General features: G+C 33.5%; 1 protein-coding gene across 1 annotated transcript in view; it reads left to right on the top strand.

Moving 5' to 3' along the window:
• Naaladl2 (N-acetylated alpha-linked acidic dipeptidase like 2) overlaps positions 1–19119 on the top strand; it is a 645091-nt gene that overhangs the window by 303046 nt on the left and 322926 nt on the right. Inside the window, exon 6 of the mRNA XM_076867047.2 lies at positions 14994–15137. Within this exon, the coding sequence (XP_076723162.2) occupies positions 14994–15137 (144 nt within the window). The remainder of the gene's footprint in view (positions 1–14993; positions 15138–19119) is intronic.

The following is a 19119-nucleotide window of genomic DNA, read 5'->3' as shown; positions in this document are numbered from 1 at the left end:
CTTCAAGTAAGAAAATTGTTGCCATATTTCCTAGTTAACACAAATAAGTTTTCATAATGCTGGCAGGTAAAAATTTACTTGACATACACACCTAGAAATAGTTCTTTTTTGTCTTTTAATAGCTCTTCATTCTATCTGATATATATATTCCACATCTTTAAAACAGTATATATTTTGTTTTTCAGTAAAAATAATTGACACTTTCTTAGCCTTTTCCAGTAGTTATGTTTTCTAACTTTGTCTATTTTTATACCTCTCCTCCCAGGCAGAAAACTGTACAGTAATTCAATTTCCTTTCATCCATAGCTAAACAGACTTATATTACTAGATTCATACTTTTATAGTACTATATGAATTCTTAGATTATAGATGGGAGGTTATAGAGACCTGGACTTAAAATACCTTACTCATTCACACTTTAATTGTTCAATTGTATTGGTTCTTTCTGAACCAATTTTGTTTGCTTTTATTTCCCTTCTATTTTTGCAGGGGATGGGGGACCACACACACAATGAAGAATGTAAAGAGGAGTAATCAGAAATGTAATGATCACTAAATGATTCATGTTTCTACCTGAGTAATCATTCCTCAGACTTATAAAATTGATGGCACATCATATATATCTATTTCCATTTGTCTTTTTCCCCACTCAGCCTGTTCTAATATCTAATAGTTTTGATTGCTATGATTCCATATTAAACACATGCTATGAATTAAAAGGACTAAGAAAACCAAATTTATAATACTGGTTTCCTTTGGAGAGAGATGTAAAGAAGATGGTAGAACTGTAGGTGATAAAAAAAAGATGTTATTTGTATTATTTTATCTTTAAAGAATAAATTCCACATATTAAGTTGTCAGCATAAAAGTTGTTGAACCTCGGGTGTGCTATCACATAGTAGGGTGAGTACAGGTAACAGTAATGTACTGTATATTTCAAAAAGCTAGAAGAAAGGATTTTGAAGTTTTTTACCATAAAGCATTAATAAATGTTTGAAGAGATAAATGTTTAGCTTGATTTAAACATTATGTGATGTATGGTAAGCAACATTACATGGGATTCTATAAATATGTGCAATTTTTATGTTTTTATGTATCAGTTAAAATAAGTTGAAAAATTATTATGCCTGGGAATAACTTCTTTATGCACTTTTGCATTATTTTTAATTTTCTAAGTTTTTTTTTTTTTTTTTTTAGGAATTCCCTGTGGGGAGCAGAGATACCTAATTGATTACATTGCTCTTAAAGACAAGTTGTAATTCATGCTCTAAAAGACCTAATTCATTCTCTGACCTTTTTACACCATTATTGTCATGCTGGATCTCTTTTGCTTCTTCAAAGGCATCATGGTCTTCTTAATCCAGGGTCTTTATATGAACCATTTCTTTTGCTTAGAAGGTTTTTTGGAGGATAAGAATTTTGTATCCTATTTTATCATGTCAATAAGAGGGGAAGGAAAAATAGCCACTTTGGAGGACAATTTATTGGAATGTTTGAAAATTAAAAATTCATACATTTTCTGACACCAAATATATCTCTATCAACCTTACAGAAACCTTCACACATATGCAAGTAGACACATGTACAAGGACAGTGATGGAAGTTTTGACTATAGTAGCATAATTTGGACTTCACTATGTAAATTAGAGTATTAGATTTATGAAAGAATGTCATGGATCTCAGAAAACTTATTTGAAATGACCTGGAAGAATTCTTTACTGAAATAAAAATAAATGCCAGAAGACTGAGGCAGGAGGATTGCAAATTCAAAACCACCCTCTGCAAAAGCAATGTGCTAAGCAACTCAGTGAGACCCAGTCTCTAAATAAAATATAACAGAGAGCTAGGGATATGGCTTATTGGTTGAGTGCCCCAAGTTCAATCCCCAGTAAACACTCCCCCACCAAAAAATGTGCCAGAGAATTACGTGCATGTAAAAATATGATTCAAGTAAAATAATAAGAAATAATATTATATAGTTGTAGAAAGATTTTTTATGTATTAACAGAATATAAATTTTAGGAAATATATTATTAAGATTGCCTTCAGGTCATGTGGAGGACTCAAATGGCAGGTATGATCCAAACGGCTTTGGCTTTATTTATAAATAGAATACATTTATATATTTTACTTAGACAATTAAAAACTTAACAGAATTCCCTGCCCACCAAGGAGAAATTTAATTTTTATTCTCTGAATAGTTTTATCTTTAATATTCTGATTTTATATTATTTCATTTTTGAACCATGCCTCAAGGGCTACCATTCTATATCAGAACCTCTTTGTTGAATCATATGTGTATTGTATGGCAAATATATATACACATATGTATTAATGTATAAGTGTACATTAATTTGGAAACTTGAAAGCAATGGAGACTTTAAAAGTCTCTGTAGTTTTATTTTGAAATATATTCTAACTGAAAATATTCAGTAGCGAACTTAGGGATTTCAATCTCACCTTTAAATATCTTCTCTTTTTGTTTTAATTCACATTATTAATTAAATTGTATACAAATGTAGTTGTCTTGTAAGCTGAAATAAGTATAAGTCTGATATGATCACATTTATATGTCTTATTTACATTTCTGTTTCCTAAAGGTGGGTTCACTGAATTACTGCATTTTTCCCCAATACTTTGTTATTTTCCACTAAATTTTTCTCTCCTAAATTTTACATAAATTGTTAAATATATATGATTAACAAGAGACAAATTTGTAAGTTTACTTAGACTGTTTTTAAAAGTATGTGTTTCCACTGATGCCTAAACTACAGATTTAGACTACTGAGTGTTTACCTTGTGATATTAATTTGACATTAGTTAATGTTTTTAGAATTTCTTATTGCTACGGAGAACCATTCAACTTTAATATCCACAATTGATCTGGATAGGCTGTATTGATAAAATATGAGTTCTCAGAAACCTAGCATCTCACTGGTATTTTCATTGAAACTTGAAATAATTTTGAAATCTTTGAGAAGTTCAAATAAATCCTGAATGCCTTCAAAAGTAGTTGATGTCTCCTTTTGTACTGAAAAATGAATCTGACTTTAGCATAATACACTCTAAAAATAGATACTTGCTTTCATATGATTTATTTTTTTCTTTGAAGCAACCTTGCAAATGTGTCACATTTTTAGTTCATTTTATACCAAAACTGTTATAAGAAAGTGAACATAGACTGTCCTACTATTTGTTTGATTTGTGTATCTCAGATCACACCACAGTTAGACACATGACAGAAATTTTTATCCACCCTCCCACCCCCCGACAAACCTCAACAGAATGAAAAGAAGAGATGGCAAGGCAATGTGCACTATCAGAGGTATAAAGCAGAGATTGGGTTTTTCTTTTTTCTTTCCAGATCTGTTGGACAGTATATGGATAGTATTTGTCAGTGAAATAATGTGGCTCATTTATATTGTACCTGCTCTTCTGTGGAGCTCAAAGCACTTTATGGGTATCTCATTAATCCTAAAGGCTTTCTGTGGGCTAGGTATTTGGCAGCTTTTGTCCTCACTTTATGGACTAGGAAGCTGCAGTTTAAGGGATGTCATTGTGTAGACATTTGCAAAGTATTGAGAAAACAACCAATGGGGTTAAATGTAATGCGTGCTCTATGACCAAGCAATTAAAGTCAGAACTTAATGGGCAGAAGTGTTCCGCATGAAAAGGTGAGAGGGACTTTTTTTACTTTATTTATAGAAACGTTACAGTAATTATTGTACAATGAAGCTAAATAGTAAATGCAATTATTTAAAATATTCTGACATTTCTTCACCTTCAGGATAGTTTTTCCATCACATTTGCTTCATTTTTAGGGTTTTTATTCTTCTGGTCATCCAGGATTGAATCTTAATTGATGATTCTCTTACTTCATTGCCACGGTTTTCTTCAATGTGTTGCCAGGTCTTGACAATTTTCCTTTTCCAAGCTTTTCATATAGATCTTGTTATAGTTTGAATGTCTCCAAATGGCTCATGAGTTAAGGGCTTGGTCCTCAAAGTGGTGCCATTTGGAGATGGTAGAACCTAGTGAGAGGACTTTAGGTTGTTCAGTGTGAGCTTTTAATGAGAATTTTGGAACACTGGTCTCTTTCTTCTTTACCATAAAGTAAACAATTTGCCTCTACTATACCATGATGCACTGCCTTGCCACAAGCCCAAATTCATGGGGAAAAAGCATCAAAGGACTAGAACATTCAAAACTATAAGACAAAATAAATGTTTCCTCTTTGTAAGTTAATTATATCAGGTAATTAGTTATAGTAACCAAAAGCAGCCTAACACAGATCATTACCTTTCTACTTTCAAAGACATCCTAGTTCATGGAGATTTTAGTTCTTACTGAGAAGCTGCAATATGTTCTAAATAGTATTGACATCACAACCAGAGTTTAAAAGAAATAACCATTGCTTATCAGACAAATGACTCTAGGCATCTCAAAGTTTCTGAGCTTTATAATTGTTTTTGAAAATGGAAATGGGAATAACTAATACAGTTTGAAAAGTTACATCATTATAAATAAAGTATAGAAATGAACTGAGCTCTGTGCCTGTTCTGAATGGTGTGTGTGTGTGTGTGTTTGTGTGTGTGTGTGTAATTTTATTGTGTTCCTTATTACAGTTCTGTTCTTTTGTGCAATATATCTCAGACCAATATATCTAAATTCCACTTTTATGATATCAATTCTCTGCTTAAAACTCTATGATAAAGTCCCCTAGCACTTATTTAATATTCCCCACATTTCTTAATCTATCATAAGAACTCATCATAGTAAGAACTCTACAATTCTAGTCTTAATCTACAACATATTTGGTTGTCTCCAGTTTCATGGCTTCTTGCCATTCCCATTTTGCCTCTTTATTTTCCTACATGACTCATTTAATCTTTGGCCTGGAGTCATCTCCCCTATATCAACTCATTTTCTTTATAGTTTGAAACATAGGGAAAATACTGTCAAAGCCAAGGTCATTCTATACCAGATGTAGCTAATGAGAAGAGGACTAGTAATTTTTTTTTTTTTAAGAGTTCTAGACACTTCTTTTCTATTTCCTGATGATAAGACAAGAAAAGTGTTTCTTGGAGTCAGGCTCTGGTATGCTTGGTGACCACTGCTATTATACCTGTTCCTTAGAATTTCCCACCCCCCCCCCCAGATCTGGTCTTACTCTAGAATGCCTGGTTGGACTTTTTATTTTCCAGTTATTTAAGGTCCCACTCACTTTCTATTACTTCTGACATTCACAGTGTTGACTAGAGTGATTAAGAGACTTTTCAAAGTGCACTAGTAATATAACACTACTGAGTTGTTATGAAGATTAAATGAAGGAGCTGAAAAGAAAATTTAGACCAGAGTGAATAATCTTAATTCCTTTTTCAAGTTCCATTGTCATGGAAAAGCTTTTAAAAGACAACCATGCATGGTGCCTTTTGAAGTAACAAAGACTCCATTCCTATCCTGTAAGAACACCTTAGCCTATTAATAGGGCAACTGGGGGGATACTGACCACAGCCACTTCTCTCCCTGTGCCACACAGCCTTTCCCATGATTCCAAAGAAGACTTATTATTTAATTAAATAATCTTTCAATACATTAGGAAATATTATGTTAGTAAAAACTAAGGCAAAACATTACCTTAGACTTTTTTCCTTAATCTCTTTCTTTTCCTTTCTCTTTTTGTTTTGAATATGAATTTGAGTCCTATGTCATAAAATACTTCTAGGAAACGCACATGCAAAACAACTGGATAAATTGTATTCACCAAATTATAGCTCCTTTGCATAAGAAAAATTTTCATATCCATGAATTCACAGGAATAATTAGTAAAAGAATATCGATGACTGAAAATATGTGTAGAGGCACTTCTCAACAATCAATCTGTGGCTCAGTAACAGGGGACATTTTTTTCCCCATGGATTTCTTCCAAGTATATATTCCCTCAATGTATCCCATCAGTATAGAAAGTAAAAATCCTATTTGTGATTAATAATAAAACATAATCTTAATTATATTGTAATAAAAAATAATAAATCAGGACAGGAACCTATTAAAATCTTACGTACTTCCCATTTTAAACAAAAGAGACATTTCTGTAATTACATCATGGCATTTGCTTCCAACTTAGCTGTATCTTACAGAGACCCTCTTTCAATGTTAAGGTAAGAAAGCTTTTTTCTAAAATTGATGTCAAGAATACCTTACCATGGGTTGGGGTTGTGGCTCAGTGGCAGAGTGCTTGCCTTGCACATGTGAGGCACTGGGTTTGATCCTCAGCACCACATAAAAATAAGTAAAGAAAATAAAGATATTGTGGCCATGTATGACTAAAATAAGTATTAAAAACCAAACAAAACAAGAATATCTTACTATGATGAGCTTAAGAATCCAAAGGAAGTGAAAACTTTCCCAGAGTCATTTCTCTCTTAGAGACACAGCAAAGGCCAGATAAAAACAGGAAATATCCAAGGAAACATGAAGCTTTGATATAGTGCATTTATTGATATAGTGCATTTATTCTGACAATATCAGGGAAACAAGGGTTAATAATTTCCCACTTTTGTTGTTAGTAAATATCTAAAAACTCAGTGAACATAGAAATAAAGTACTGTTCTTCTGCCTGTTCATATAATCAGCCTCATAAAATAAAGTGTTTTCATTACAATCTGGTATGAAGAATTTTATTGTAAATTAATGGCTGCATACTTTCACAACAATAACAACAACAAAATAATCAAAACACATTCACATATTTATTTGCTGTCTTTTAAAAAATGCAAAGTGTACTTTTTCTGAAACTGTAGACTTTGCAAATCATTCCAGTGTTTATACTCTTCAAGTTTGAGATGAGAAGCTTCTTGGGGTAATGCCTCTAAGGAGGATTACTTTATGGATGGTGCAAGTAATGTGCAGATGCCAATTATTCCAGTTATGAATCTAGACTACCCTCCTGGAAGTAAAGAACAAAATAGATCATTTATCTGTTCTTCAGTTTTTTTTTCTTAAGATATAGTTTATGGTTGTTTCTAAAATTTCATGTATTGGAAATGAATACTCTTGGAGTAGACAAAGGTTGAATGCAGAATTTTTTTAGATTTGCATAGAGTGGGGAAGTCAGTCCTCATATATCCATATATTCCTCTGAAACAGAATTAAAAATGCACTTGTCAATATCTGAATATTGCTACTGTCATTCTAACTCTACCATTTTGCATAAAAGGCAAGAATATAATATGAATTCAGTGGGATAAAATCCTCCACTAAAAAAAGTATCAGACAAAAAAAAAGTGTTAACAGAAGATGTTAATGATGGCCATCATCTTTTGAAAACACAGGATTGGGCTTTGTCTCTGGGGTATTTATATCAATGTGTTTCAAGACATTGGCAGACACAAGGTATGCATGAAAATATCTTCTTATTATAACTTCCAATACTGATCCATTCCAATATAGCTCACACCACATGTCAACTGGTATAAACACTAACTACTATGCTTATGCCATGCATATTGGCCTCATTCCAGCATTACATCTTGCTTAGCTGCACATTAATCAAAACTTCTTAACGTGAAAATAAAAACTTTTCTTTAATTGAATGTTTATCAAGTTTAAACAAATTCTGACTATATAGCCACAATTTTGCATGTATTTAAATATATTCCTTAGAAGGGAGAAAGGGAGACAATGATGGTAATTTATATATTATGATTCTTTGCCCCATATAATTTCACTTTACCAATATAAATCTTTTTTGGGCTTTTTCTTTTTTGGTACCAGGAATTTGACCCAGGGTGTTGAACCACTGAGTCACATCCCCAACTCTTTTTTATATTTTATTTAGAGATAGGACCTCACTGAGTTGCTTAGAGCCATGCTAAGTTGTTGAGGTTGGCTTTGAACTCACGACCCTCCTACCTCAGCCTCCTTAGCCACTGGGATTAGAGATGTGAGCCACTACATCCAGCTAAAGCTTGGGTTTGTGTCTACATATAAAAGAAAATAATTTTTAATCATGGGGAAAATTATATAACTCCTTTTGGACCTGCGTCATATTATGACCAATCCCTATAAATGAGCTAGTTAGAAATAAAGAGCCCCAGTTAATATTCAAAAGACTTTTCTGTGTGCTGCTTTTATAAAATAAAAGTTTATGATCTTTTAATATCACAATAAGCAATCATTTTGCTTTACAAATGAGTATGTTACTTTCTACTCCCTTTGGTGTAGATGTAAATACAATTGTTTTTATGATGCTTAAGTTAAGCATTAAAATATTGTGATATTTACAATATCACAGGATGCTTTTGTTTAAGAGTGGCACAGTGAAGGAAAGCATGCAGCCATCTGTGTCTTCACTTTTATGATTCCATATTTTATGAGTCATGGGTTTTAGTCTCAAGATGAGACAGAACAAAACTGCTCATTTGAACTTTGGTATACTCATCCATTCAAAAATTGTTCACTGAGTGCCCACATTTTACTCAGCACCATGATCAGCCTGGGGAATACAGTGGTAAATGAGCCCTGAGGAACTTATGCTGTGGGGGTGAGTAGAAAACCTTTTGAAAAGGAATTAGAGGAGACAGTAAGTTTAATAAATGTGTGAGCAAAGGCTTATGTGGGAGCACATAGGAGGGAAAAAGCTTCTCAGGATGTCTGACAACTCAGACTTGGGCGAATTGTTATCTTTGAGTCTTTGGTCCTAAAATTTACATTGATTAGATAAAAAGGCAATAAATATATTGTGAAATTAAAGAAAATTTATTATGGAAATAAAGATTAGTAAGAAAAGCCCTATATGGTGAAGGAAACCATATATATACACATTCAGAGAAGAGGGCATAGCACAAAATATTTTTTGAGTGTTTTCATTTTTAGTAATAACCTAATAACACAGTGTTGGCTTTGACTAGCTTGAGGGAAGATGGAGGTATTCATAAGCAGTGGGTTATAAGATACTAAAAAAAAAAAATAAGGGATTAATAGCTTCATAAGGACAGCAAAATGACCAGCCATTGTAATGTGCTGCTCATTTCAGAAAACTTACTAAAAAAACACAAACCTGTACATTTAATGGGCTCAAATAAAACAAAACAAAACAAACAAAAAACAAACATCTGTGCCAGTTATTTAATGGTCTGATGTCTGTCAAAGTGGCAGTCCTCTGAAGACAATAAAATCATATATTCTGGGATAACAACACTAATGCCAACTTTCTCATTTGATTATTTGGGTCTTATACATAAAAGCAGGGTGAAATATGCCTTAAAATCTTTGCTTTCTCAGCTTTCTGATAGTTTGGTTTGCTTGTAAGTGGGCAGTATTTTTACTTTTAGCTTGTCAATCTTTTATGATATTAAATTACAATATCTAAAAGTAAGAAAGGAAATTTCTAATCAGTCAGCTATTATAATATTTATTCATGAATGAAATAATGTGTTATAAATATAATTTTGATGTTTAAATTACCAAATTCAACTTTGAAGAAAGGACAAAAAATAAAACAAAATGCTCTCAATCCTTTTTCAATTTATTTAGATAGAGCTTATAAACAGACTTGTAACACATTTTGAAACAGATCAAAAGAACTGTTGATCTGAGATTTACAGATGTAGTCAAAGGTTCTGCAACTTTTAACTCTAGAAAATGGGAGGAAACACAGTGTTCATCCATTTGTTCTGCTTTTTATATTTTTGTTGATGTGAAAATTATGAATTGTGAATTGTGCTGTGGAAAAGTATACACTGATTTGGGCTAGTATTTATCTAATGTTCATATGAATCACCCAGGGATCTTGTTAGAGGAAGGATTTTGATTCTTAAAGTCTGGGGTGGGACCTGAGATTTTGAAAATGCACTAGGGTCCAGGTCATATGGCCATTCTTTGTTAGAGGGTTACCATTGAATGGAAAGTATCTATACTTCACTGAGTAGCAAAAATGTCACACATACACATGAGGAAGGGTGGGGATATCAAGTGCAGAGGGTTGAGTCATGCTCCTAAAGTCAGAAGCTCTGCTATTCTTCTAACTGTGGTACATTGTCATCAGCCATCCACACAAGGCCCCTCTTTTACTGAACCAGCATCTTCTTTACCTTAGAACCTCTTAGCATCTCAATCTTGAGGTTCCCAATGTCTGAGATTTCTGCTTGTATAATTGGCACTGGTTGCATACACTGACTTTTTAATTGGGGTTTAAAAGTATTTCATTTTGTCTCTCTCACACACACGCACACACACTGGTGCTGGTGTTCATGTTTTTCTTCCCTCTCTTCCTTTTTTCCTTTATTTCTCCTGAACTGGGGCTTGAATCCAGGGTGTCATGCATGCTGGGAAAGCACTCTACCATGAGCTTTGTTCTGGCCCTCTCTTTCCCCCATTTTTTTTTTATTATTATTTTGAGACACAGGGTCTTGCTAAGTTACTGAGGCTGGCCTGGAACTTGGTGATCCTCTTGCCTCTGGAGTAGCTAAGGTTATAGGCATGTGCTGCCACACTGGGCTCATGTTTTCATTATACCTAACCAGATGTGATTGAAGTGAATGGATATCAACAGTATGAAAAGAATAAGGTGAAACCTATTAAATATGTACAGATAGATAATATTTACTTATTTTAACCTCATTTCTTCTAAATGTCACTCACTATAATTCAGACTCTGGATGTCTGAGCTAAAGTGTGCTTTATTTCAGTAAGTCAGCAAAATGAAGACCATTTGGGGTCACCTTGGTAGTTCAGGAACAGTAGATGGGGTGACAATATAACCACAGTGAAATCAATTATTTGTTACATTTCTAAATGTGAGTCCGTGTTGGAGTTGGACTTAAATTCTGTATATTCAAATTCTTCATTATGCTGTACATGTGTGGTTGAATACTTGTGTGTATGTGTGAGATTGAATTATTGATGGAATGGATACGTTTGAATCTTTAGATTACAAAGAATGCATAGAGACTTAGATACCTATTAAAATAAAAATTGATGTCATCAGTATGGAACATAAACAATGCACAGAACATGACACAAATGTTGGCATCTAAAAGCTAGAGAGCTAAAATGTAATGTTACAGTTTTTCTATTTAGTACTTTTAGTATCATGGAACATACTCCACTTAATTTTCATATCACATTTAATGTTCATAAATGTGTTTTAAAATATAACTGAATAAAAATGTGATATGTGTTTAGTTTTACTCAAAGTCCTTTAATAAAATGTAAGAAAATGAAATTCTCTCAGCTTTTCTTCAATAGTTGAGTTTTTGAAAAAAGCAACTTTTGTCTATAATTTAATCTTAGTGTCTTGTTAAGTTCTGCTTTTAGTATCTGCTCTCAGAAGTGAACTGTTTGTCAAATTTCCATTAAGGTGAAGGTGAAAAATTAATGAACCACTTACTTCAGGAATTTCAAAACTAATGCAAGTCTATTAGTCATGCAGCACAAAAAATCAAAAGATTTGGGGATGTGCAATTATGGCTTGGGTTTCACTCATATTTAACTTTTAAATATTTTGTTTTATGTGCTTAGTAGAGCAATCTGGTGAAAAATGGAATGGAAATATTGATTTTTTAGTAGCAGATAAATATATCTCAAAGATGATTTTATTTATTGAAAAACTATTCATCTATAACAGATAATGTTAGAACAAGGTTAATCATTGGGTTGATGGGGATAGATGGATCTGGAAAGTCTGTTTGATATGACTGCTGGGAGAAGGGAACAGTCAGCTCTGGAGAAGTTATAAGTATATAGCAAGTAGAGAACTATAAATTGGTCTTCAGTTGGGCTCCTGCTCAATGTTATAGACATTCAGAAAAATCAGTAAAATAAGCATTTATTTTTCAAATAATTGTGATTATTTCTATTTCACTAATTATCGATCTACTGATGTGTTTCTGACAATGTGCTAGGTGCTATGTTTCATATAATGATATAGATGAATTGGTTTTTTTCTCCAAGAAAATTAGAATTTAGTGAAAAAAAAAAAAGATGAAGTGTTTCTTGTATAGCAATAATGATAATTGAAAAAGGCAAGTATTGCCAAAAAGGTGCAGATGTATCACATAGAACCGAAGGTATCAGTGAAAACTTCACGTGGAAGGTGACTTTTGAGTTGGGCTTTGAAGGAATCACTGTGCACTTAAGATTTGTGTAGTGGGTGAGAAGAACAAGTAAAGTGCAAGGAAACGCTTAAGTAAAAATATGAAGATAAAATCACAGAACATGTAGGGGATAGATCAAGCTTTAACGGAAGACATATGAGGAAGAACGACAGGAAATAATACTGGAAAGATAAAGTTTAATATTGCAAAGGACCTTGAATGACAAGCTAAAATTAAGTATTTGAACTGGTAAAGTGTACAGGAACTTAAGAAATTTTATTTTGTATGGGAAACCTGTTAGGATCCAACATCCATAAAAATTTCAAAATAACATACACATAAATACCGTTTCACTGTCCTATGTATAATAAAAATTGGTAAAAGTGATGGCAGTTTGTGTGCAGGGGTTGGTCACTTTGCCTGTCAGCACCCTCTTTGAGGTGTGTGGATCCTCTTCACTTTGTCCCAGCAGGTTCTGTGACCACTGTCGTCTTCTAAGTAGACCATTCATGGCCTGCTTCCTGAGCATGAGACCTGTGCGGTCTCTCAGAGCTCCCGCTCAGGAGGGCCTCACATTTGTTTCAGTGTTCTGCTACAGCCATATTGAATTTCTTCATATTTTTGCAACGGGCCATCCCACATTGTCATTTTGCTCGTGGCCCTGCAAATTATATAGCCAGTCATGGAAGTATGACATGAAAATGGCCAGGGAGCCGTGAACTACACTACGGTCCAAACGCACTATCATATATCCACAGAAAAGAGTTACTAAATTACAAGACTAGAGCTGTGCTTATATAACAAAACTGATTCTACGCTTAAATCTTTATTATTGTTTTCTTCAAAGCCATGACTTCTAAGGCTGCCACAGGCCTAAGCTAAATATCATTTTTTTAGCCTTGTGGTTTTCCAGATAATAAATTAAGGAAACACTTTTGAAACATATTTTCTCATTTATGCTCTGCCTCCTGGAGCCTGCCTGCCAGGATCATTGGGCTCTGCACCCCCTGCAGTCCTGTCAAATTAAATTCTGGGAAAACTTTCAGCAATTATTTTCCTTAATAAAAGTTTTGAAAAATATAAGACTGTTCAGAAAAATTATTGGCTGCCTCATAGAGTAATTCCATTGTGTATTTCTTTTTCTGACTCTGTAAAAATATTTCAGTTGATTATTTTTTAAATGTTTGCTTAAGAACCATTTAGTTTTTTTCTCTTTTTACTAAGTATTTGTGCAGTTTTCTTCATTTTGCATTACCACAGCTGTTTTCTCTCTTTTTTATTTTGTTTTTTTTCAAACTTATAAATGAATGTAGTTTATTTAGTCAAATATTTTCATGAAGCTTGATTTATAAAAATGCCACCTTCCCCTACCCTTTCCTGTGTCTCCTATCCTTTAATTGTCTCCCCAGGGAAAACACTTAATTGCTTTTAATACCTTTTGTCACCTATTTTTTATAGTTACCTCCTATTTTTCAACATGTTTGGGTTATCTCATCATTTTTAAGTATTTTCCATTATATTGACTTACCACTCAGAAAAACATGGATTTACCTTTCATAAGACTCCACATGTATGAACTTGGGCTTTGGCCCCTCCCCCATTTATCCTAAAAATGTCATTTTTTTTGCTTTTAAGTCAATAATCATCATTTATATTATGATTATATAAATATCACCCATACTGTACCATTACCTACCTTCTAACACAAGTTCTGGTCCCTTTGTAGCTAATAGCTGTCTCTCTTTATATTTCTTATTTTTCTACATGTCTAGGAACTCTTCAAATCCTAATTCTGATCTGACAGTAAATATTCTCTGGATACATTAGCTCTCATCTGTATTCCCATTTATTTTGTCTTCCTGGAGACCTCCGTCCAGAGACTCCTGGCCTCTTCCTCTCATCCTCACTGGGCTGCTTCAGTGGGCATCCCTCTTACTGTACAGTATTCATGGTGGAAGCTCACACTTAAAAATAGCAAAATTAAGTTGATTTGAAGTTTTTGCATAGGGGTGGAATTTATTGAGTAATGATTTCCAATGCAGGATGTCTTGAGAGAGTTACTTTTGGCTAGACCTCTAGATTTTCATTATTTTTAGATATTTTTGGTTGAGGCTGAACTTATTTGCTACTAGACAATCTTCTATTGACCTACCTGGACGGAAGGAATTGGGTGTCAGAAAGGTAAAACATCTGAAGGGTCTCAGCAATAATATCAACATCCTGTTTTTAGTATCACTTACTTCACTGTATCTGGTGTCTCCAGATTCAGAGTTTCTATTTTCTGTTAGAATGAGGGAGGAATAGGAACCTGCATTGACTGGGTGTGCAAGAAGCTCAGTAGGACAGATTCCTTCTCAATTAGAATCTATTTCAATCCTCTGAATCCAGACATCTTCATGCCTGCCTCAGTAGGGAGCTGTTTTTGCCAATCCCTAAGCCTTTCTGAGTTCTGCGGTTATAACTGTGCTGCTTCTCGTTTCTCACTGCAGGCTGAGATTTTGGTCTCCTCAGGGCTGTTATGTCAGTTGACACTTAACTCATCTGCTTTCCAACTTCTAAAATTGTATTACTGTCTATTCTCTCTGCCCCTGTGGATTTACTCTTTTTCATTCCTTTATTGTCATTTTAATGGAGTTTTATGGGACAACGGAGGTAAGTGTATGTGTACAATCTGCCATCTTTAATAGGATACATAATTGTAATTGGACTAGATTCTTATGAAGTATCTCAAATCATTTTTAATAAGTAGACACAGTGTAACTAAGGAGTAAATAAACAAATGAACAAATGTAAACTTATTGCTCATGATTTACATACTTATTACAAAGAACTTCTCCTTGATTATTTTTAATATCTGTTTACTAAGGACAATGTTCCTTCCTCTTCTGACTACAGATGGAAGCTTCAGACAAAACCAGTCAAACCTCACCTCCCTGTTGGTGCAGCCCATTTCTGCATCCCTTGTGGCAAAACTGATCTCTTCTCCAACAACTAGAAGCAAAAGCAACATCTGTAGCCCTCTCGAGCTTCCAAACAATGGTAAAGTATTTAATATCCTTCTGTGTGTCTTGTCATTTTTGAAAGAACTATGATCATTAAAAAAAAAATCTCTTTAATTGACATGTTTAGGATTCTTCTTTCCAAAACATTGACTTTTGATGAAGGGGACATTTATCTGCTCTGTGCTCTATAGAGACATTTTTAAAAAGTAATTTTGGTAAACACTGAGAGTGGACCAAACTCAGAGGTTTAAAAAAAAAAATTGCATTTTGAACTGCTACAAAGAAAAGTAGCTTTACAAAATAAAGCATTTTGTACATGCGTGAAAATCTGCTTAACATAGCTTCCCCATTTCTGCTTCAGCAGTCTTGCTGCCTGCCAAGATTCAGTGGATAGCAGGCAGCTATCTGGGGTATGAAGTCTTTTAGTATAAAGCATTAAAGCCTAATTCCTGCAATTGACTAAAAAATCCCTCTGTCTATACGCATCATCGCCCTAGAGATGCTTCTGGTACAGCAGCGCTGTTTGTCAGGCCTTGTTGGGCCACACAGGATCAAACCAGAGTAGTTAAGCTACCTATGGTAGGATGAAAGCCAGGGGCTGTATCTTGTTTCTGCCTCCAACTTCAGCATTAGAGTTCAAAGAAGAGATTCTCTTTACATATTGTCAGGTTTGTCTCTAGTTGCTGTTAACTATTACTTAAGAGCTGGTGTTTTATTTTATTTATTTTTTTTTTGTTGTGTGTGTGTATGTGTTCACCTCTGAAAGCTGCAGCTGGCTGTGTTTTAGCTCATCTGGTTTTCTCTGGATAACAAAAGCATTAAAAATGTTTTGAAGAAGCTTTTTGAAAAAAATCTGAATACATCCAGGATGGCTTTCTGTTAGAGGCATATACTTTTCAACATTCTATAGACCAAGAACCTCCTCAACTCCTTATTAATTGAGCAAAGTAGACAATAATAATGACAACAATAATAAGCCTATGCCCTCAAAGGACTTCTCTAGGAAGGTTTATGTTTTATTTTGACTTTTTTGTCTGTCATCTATTGAGAGCTGCAGAAACTGATCACATGCTTTGTTAAAATCTGTGAGCAACAACACAATGATAGTTAAGTCATAAAAAAAGATCTGAACTTGTAAAGAACTAGACTTAGGCTCTGACTTCATTAGTTAAGTCATTACAGATTTGAACTCCCAATGCATTCCAGTCACTGTATTCAATTCCTGCATTAGTACCTTAACTGGCCCTATCTCACCTCCCAACTAGAAGTACTTCTTTCATTTACAGAAGGTAGCAAACCCTCTGTCATTCCACGTGGTAGTGAAAATAAAATTATGATATGTTGTGGGCCAGGCATGGGCTGTGTATGTGAACTATGAACATCTGAGCATATGGGAGGACTGGCCTGATGTTGAGTGCTCTTTGGGCCGTGCAACACACCTGTGTACTTTTCTCCCTCTCTGCCTGTGTTCCCACATAGCACCTGAGATGGGTGTGACTTGTGAAGATGTCAATCAATCTACTGACATCACTAAGCTAGACTCAAGCCCCTGAAACCTGACCCTTTGCCTTATTTGGAAAGAACATTCTATTGAACCTCCTTCTGTGTCCCCTGCTATAAAATTAAAGATTTCAGATGATGGGCTCTCTTTCCAGTGGACCCCTAAGATAGAGAACTGTCACTGGAACCAGAGAAAAAGGTATTTTCTTTATCTTTGTGTGATTATTTTGTGCCAATCCAAATTCACCTGGAGAGACCCTGAATGATTTAGTTGCATGTCGTGGCAATGATATATGCCCCACTAATTTTGTGTGCAATAAAATGTTAGGAGAATTAGCAAATCTTTTCCTTATTGAGTAAACATGTTAATTTCCTTCTCATTTGCAAATAATGTCTTAGCAAAACAAAATGATACTGTCTCCGTATATATCCATAATAAATTAACAACATGTACGATGCTGATAAACAAAGTTGAGATATATGCTAAAACCTTCTTACAAATCCAGTGTTAAAGATGTAATGAGATAGGCCTGATTTCTATGAAATTGGGCCACATCAACTTTTTTATGGATATATAGTAATTATTATTGTTTTTTAGAAAAATCCAGACATATATTTCAATCATAGAAAGAAATTTAATGTTATAATGAAGCTTCATTTTTTAAATGAAATGCTTATATTTCCCAAATATTGATTAAGCAGTCTGAGTAGGAGATTAAACATAAACTAATCTAAAGAAAAAAAGAATAAAAAAAAATATAGTGTAATGACCTCCTTTACCCTGATGTTTTGGACAATAACACTCATCACATATCCAAAATTATTAATGTTTAAGTTTTCTGATAATCGCCTATAAGACACACTGAGGTGATGGACTTTTAAGCAACTAGAACTATGCTTATTGTTTATGAATTTAAAAAATAATGTTGGACATCTTTTTTGTATTTGTTTAAATCAGTTATACATGCCAGTAAAATGCATTTTGACACATTACACATAAATTAGTATAACTTCTCATTTGTTAAATTCTCTGCGTACATCCCTGAACTTTAGGGTAAGAAAATCTTCACTACTCAGGTTCAGCTATAGTACATTAAAAATAAATGTGCAAATCAACTATTTATCATACTTATTTAACTATCTATATCAAATCAGAATTCTATAAACTGCAGTAAAAAATGTAGTAGAATTTTTGACCTTTTACTTAACACTTTAAGTGATATGTTATGAGTAGGTTTGGTAGAACTCCAGACTCTGGGAATAGATCCTGACTGGCTCAAGCCCATTGGCTTTTCACATTAAAGATATTGTGACAATGGAACCATGATCCAATCTGGCAAAACAAGACCAAAATGTGATTTTTGAACTTTGAGCAATGACTCATTTTATACTAAAAGTGAACAAGAAAGCATATACCTTTGGTATATCTTGGAACCAAGAGAGTGCATTTTACTCCAAAATGGAGTCAACAGGAAGGAGTGGGGAGGGGCAGGGGATAGGGCAGAGAGAGACTCTTGTCCACAGCATTTGATCCCTAAATAAAGACTTCTCTGAAGCCAAATCCATTGAACTGACCATTTATGTTTTCTTTTCAGTTATTTGCAATGGAAGACTGATTCAGACAGTAAAACTTAAAGAATTAAATGTTTGTATTCATGAAATATGCTTAGCACAGAAGATGTGGGCATTCCTGTAGAAGGCCCTGACAGAACAAAACAGTTTTATGAGAAATGGAAAAAAAATCAGGAAAAATATTTTTGCCTAAATAAATATAAATATTTCCATTGATTAGATAATTGGATGCTGACTCCATTTTCTTTCCCCTTATCTTCCTTTTAGTAGCTCAAACTTATTGGACATAACATATTGTCCATCTTTGTTCTTGAAACTCAATCAGAACATGAAAATCTTAAAATGTGAAATATCAATCTGAGCTCTCAGCTAAAATCCATGAATATAACAGGAAAAATGAGATGAAAAAATGTAAAACAGATAATATAACTTAAGGAGGAAAATATAAATGAATCAAAAATAATATTTATTTATATTTAATTAATTCATTATTTGCATAAAGAATGCCCATTTATCAGTGATGGCAAGTTTTTACAGAAGTAAATTTGGAGCATATCTCTTCAAATGGAAATGTATATATGTATATGTGTGTGTGTGTGTGTGTGTGTGTGTGTGTGTGTGTGTGTATATATATATATATATATATATATATGTATTCTTATTCACTACTTGATATATTCTTTGGTGAAAATACCAATATAATATTGAATTGATAATTTCATATTAATCTTTACCTATTTCAAATGTACTTTAAATATTTATCTTTTTTTAATTTGTTGCCAGCTATTTGAAAAAGATTATTAGCAACTTTTGAGTAGAGATTTAAAAATATGTATTGAACATATATACTATTACAAATTGTGGTTATACAAAAATTATTGGCAAATCATTCATTTTAACATTTAAAAGAGTTATTAACAAGAAATGTTAGAACACTTGCTAGTACC

Source organism: Callospermophilus lateralis, chromosome 10, assembly GCF_048772815.1.
Source record: "Callospermophilus lateralis isolate mCalLat2 chromosome 10, mCalLat2.hap1, whole genome shotgun sequence".
In the NCBI taxonomy this organism is placed as follows: domain Eukaryota; kingdom Metazoa; phylum Chordata; class Mammalia; order Rodentia; family Sciuridae; genus Callospermophilus; species Callospermophilus lateralis.
The sequence above is the reverse complement of the archived record's forward strand: the minus strand, read 5'-3'. Positions and strand labels throughout refer to the sequence as shown.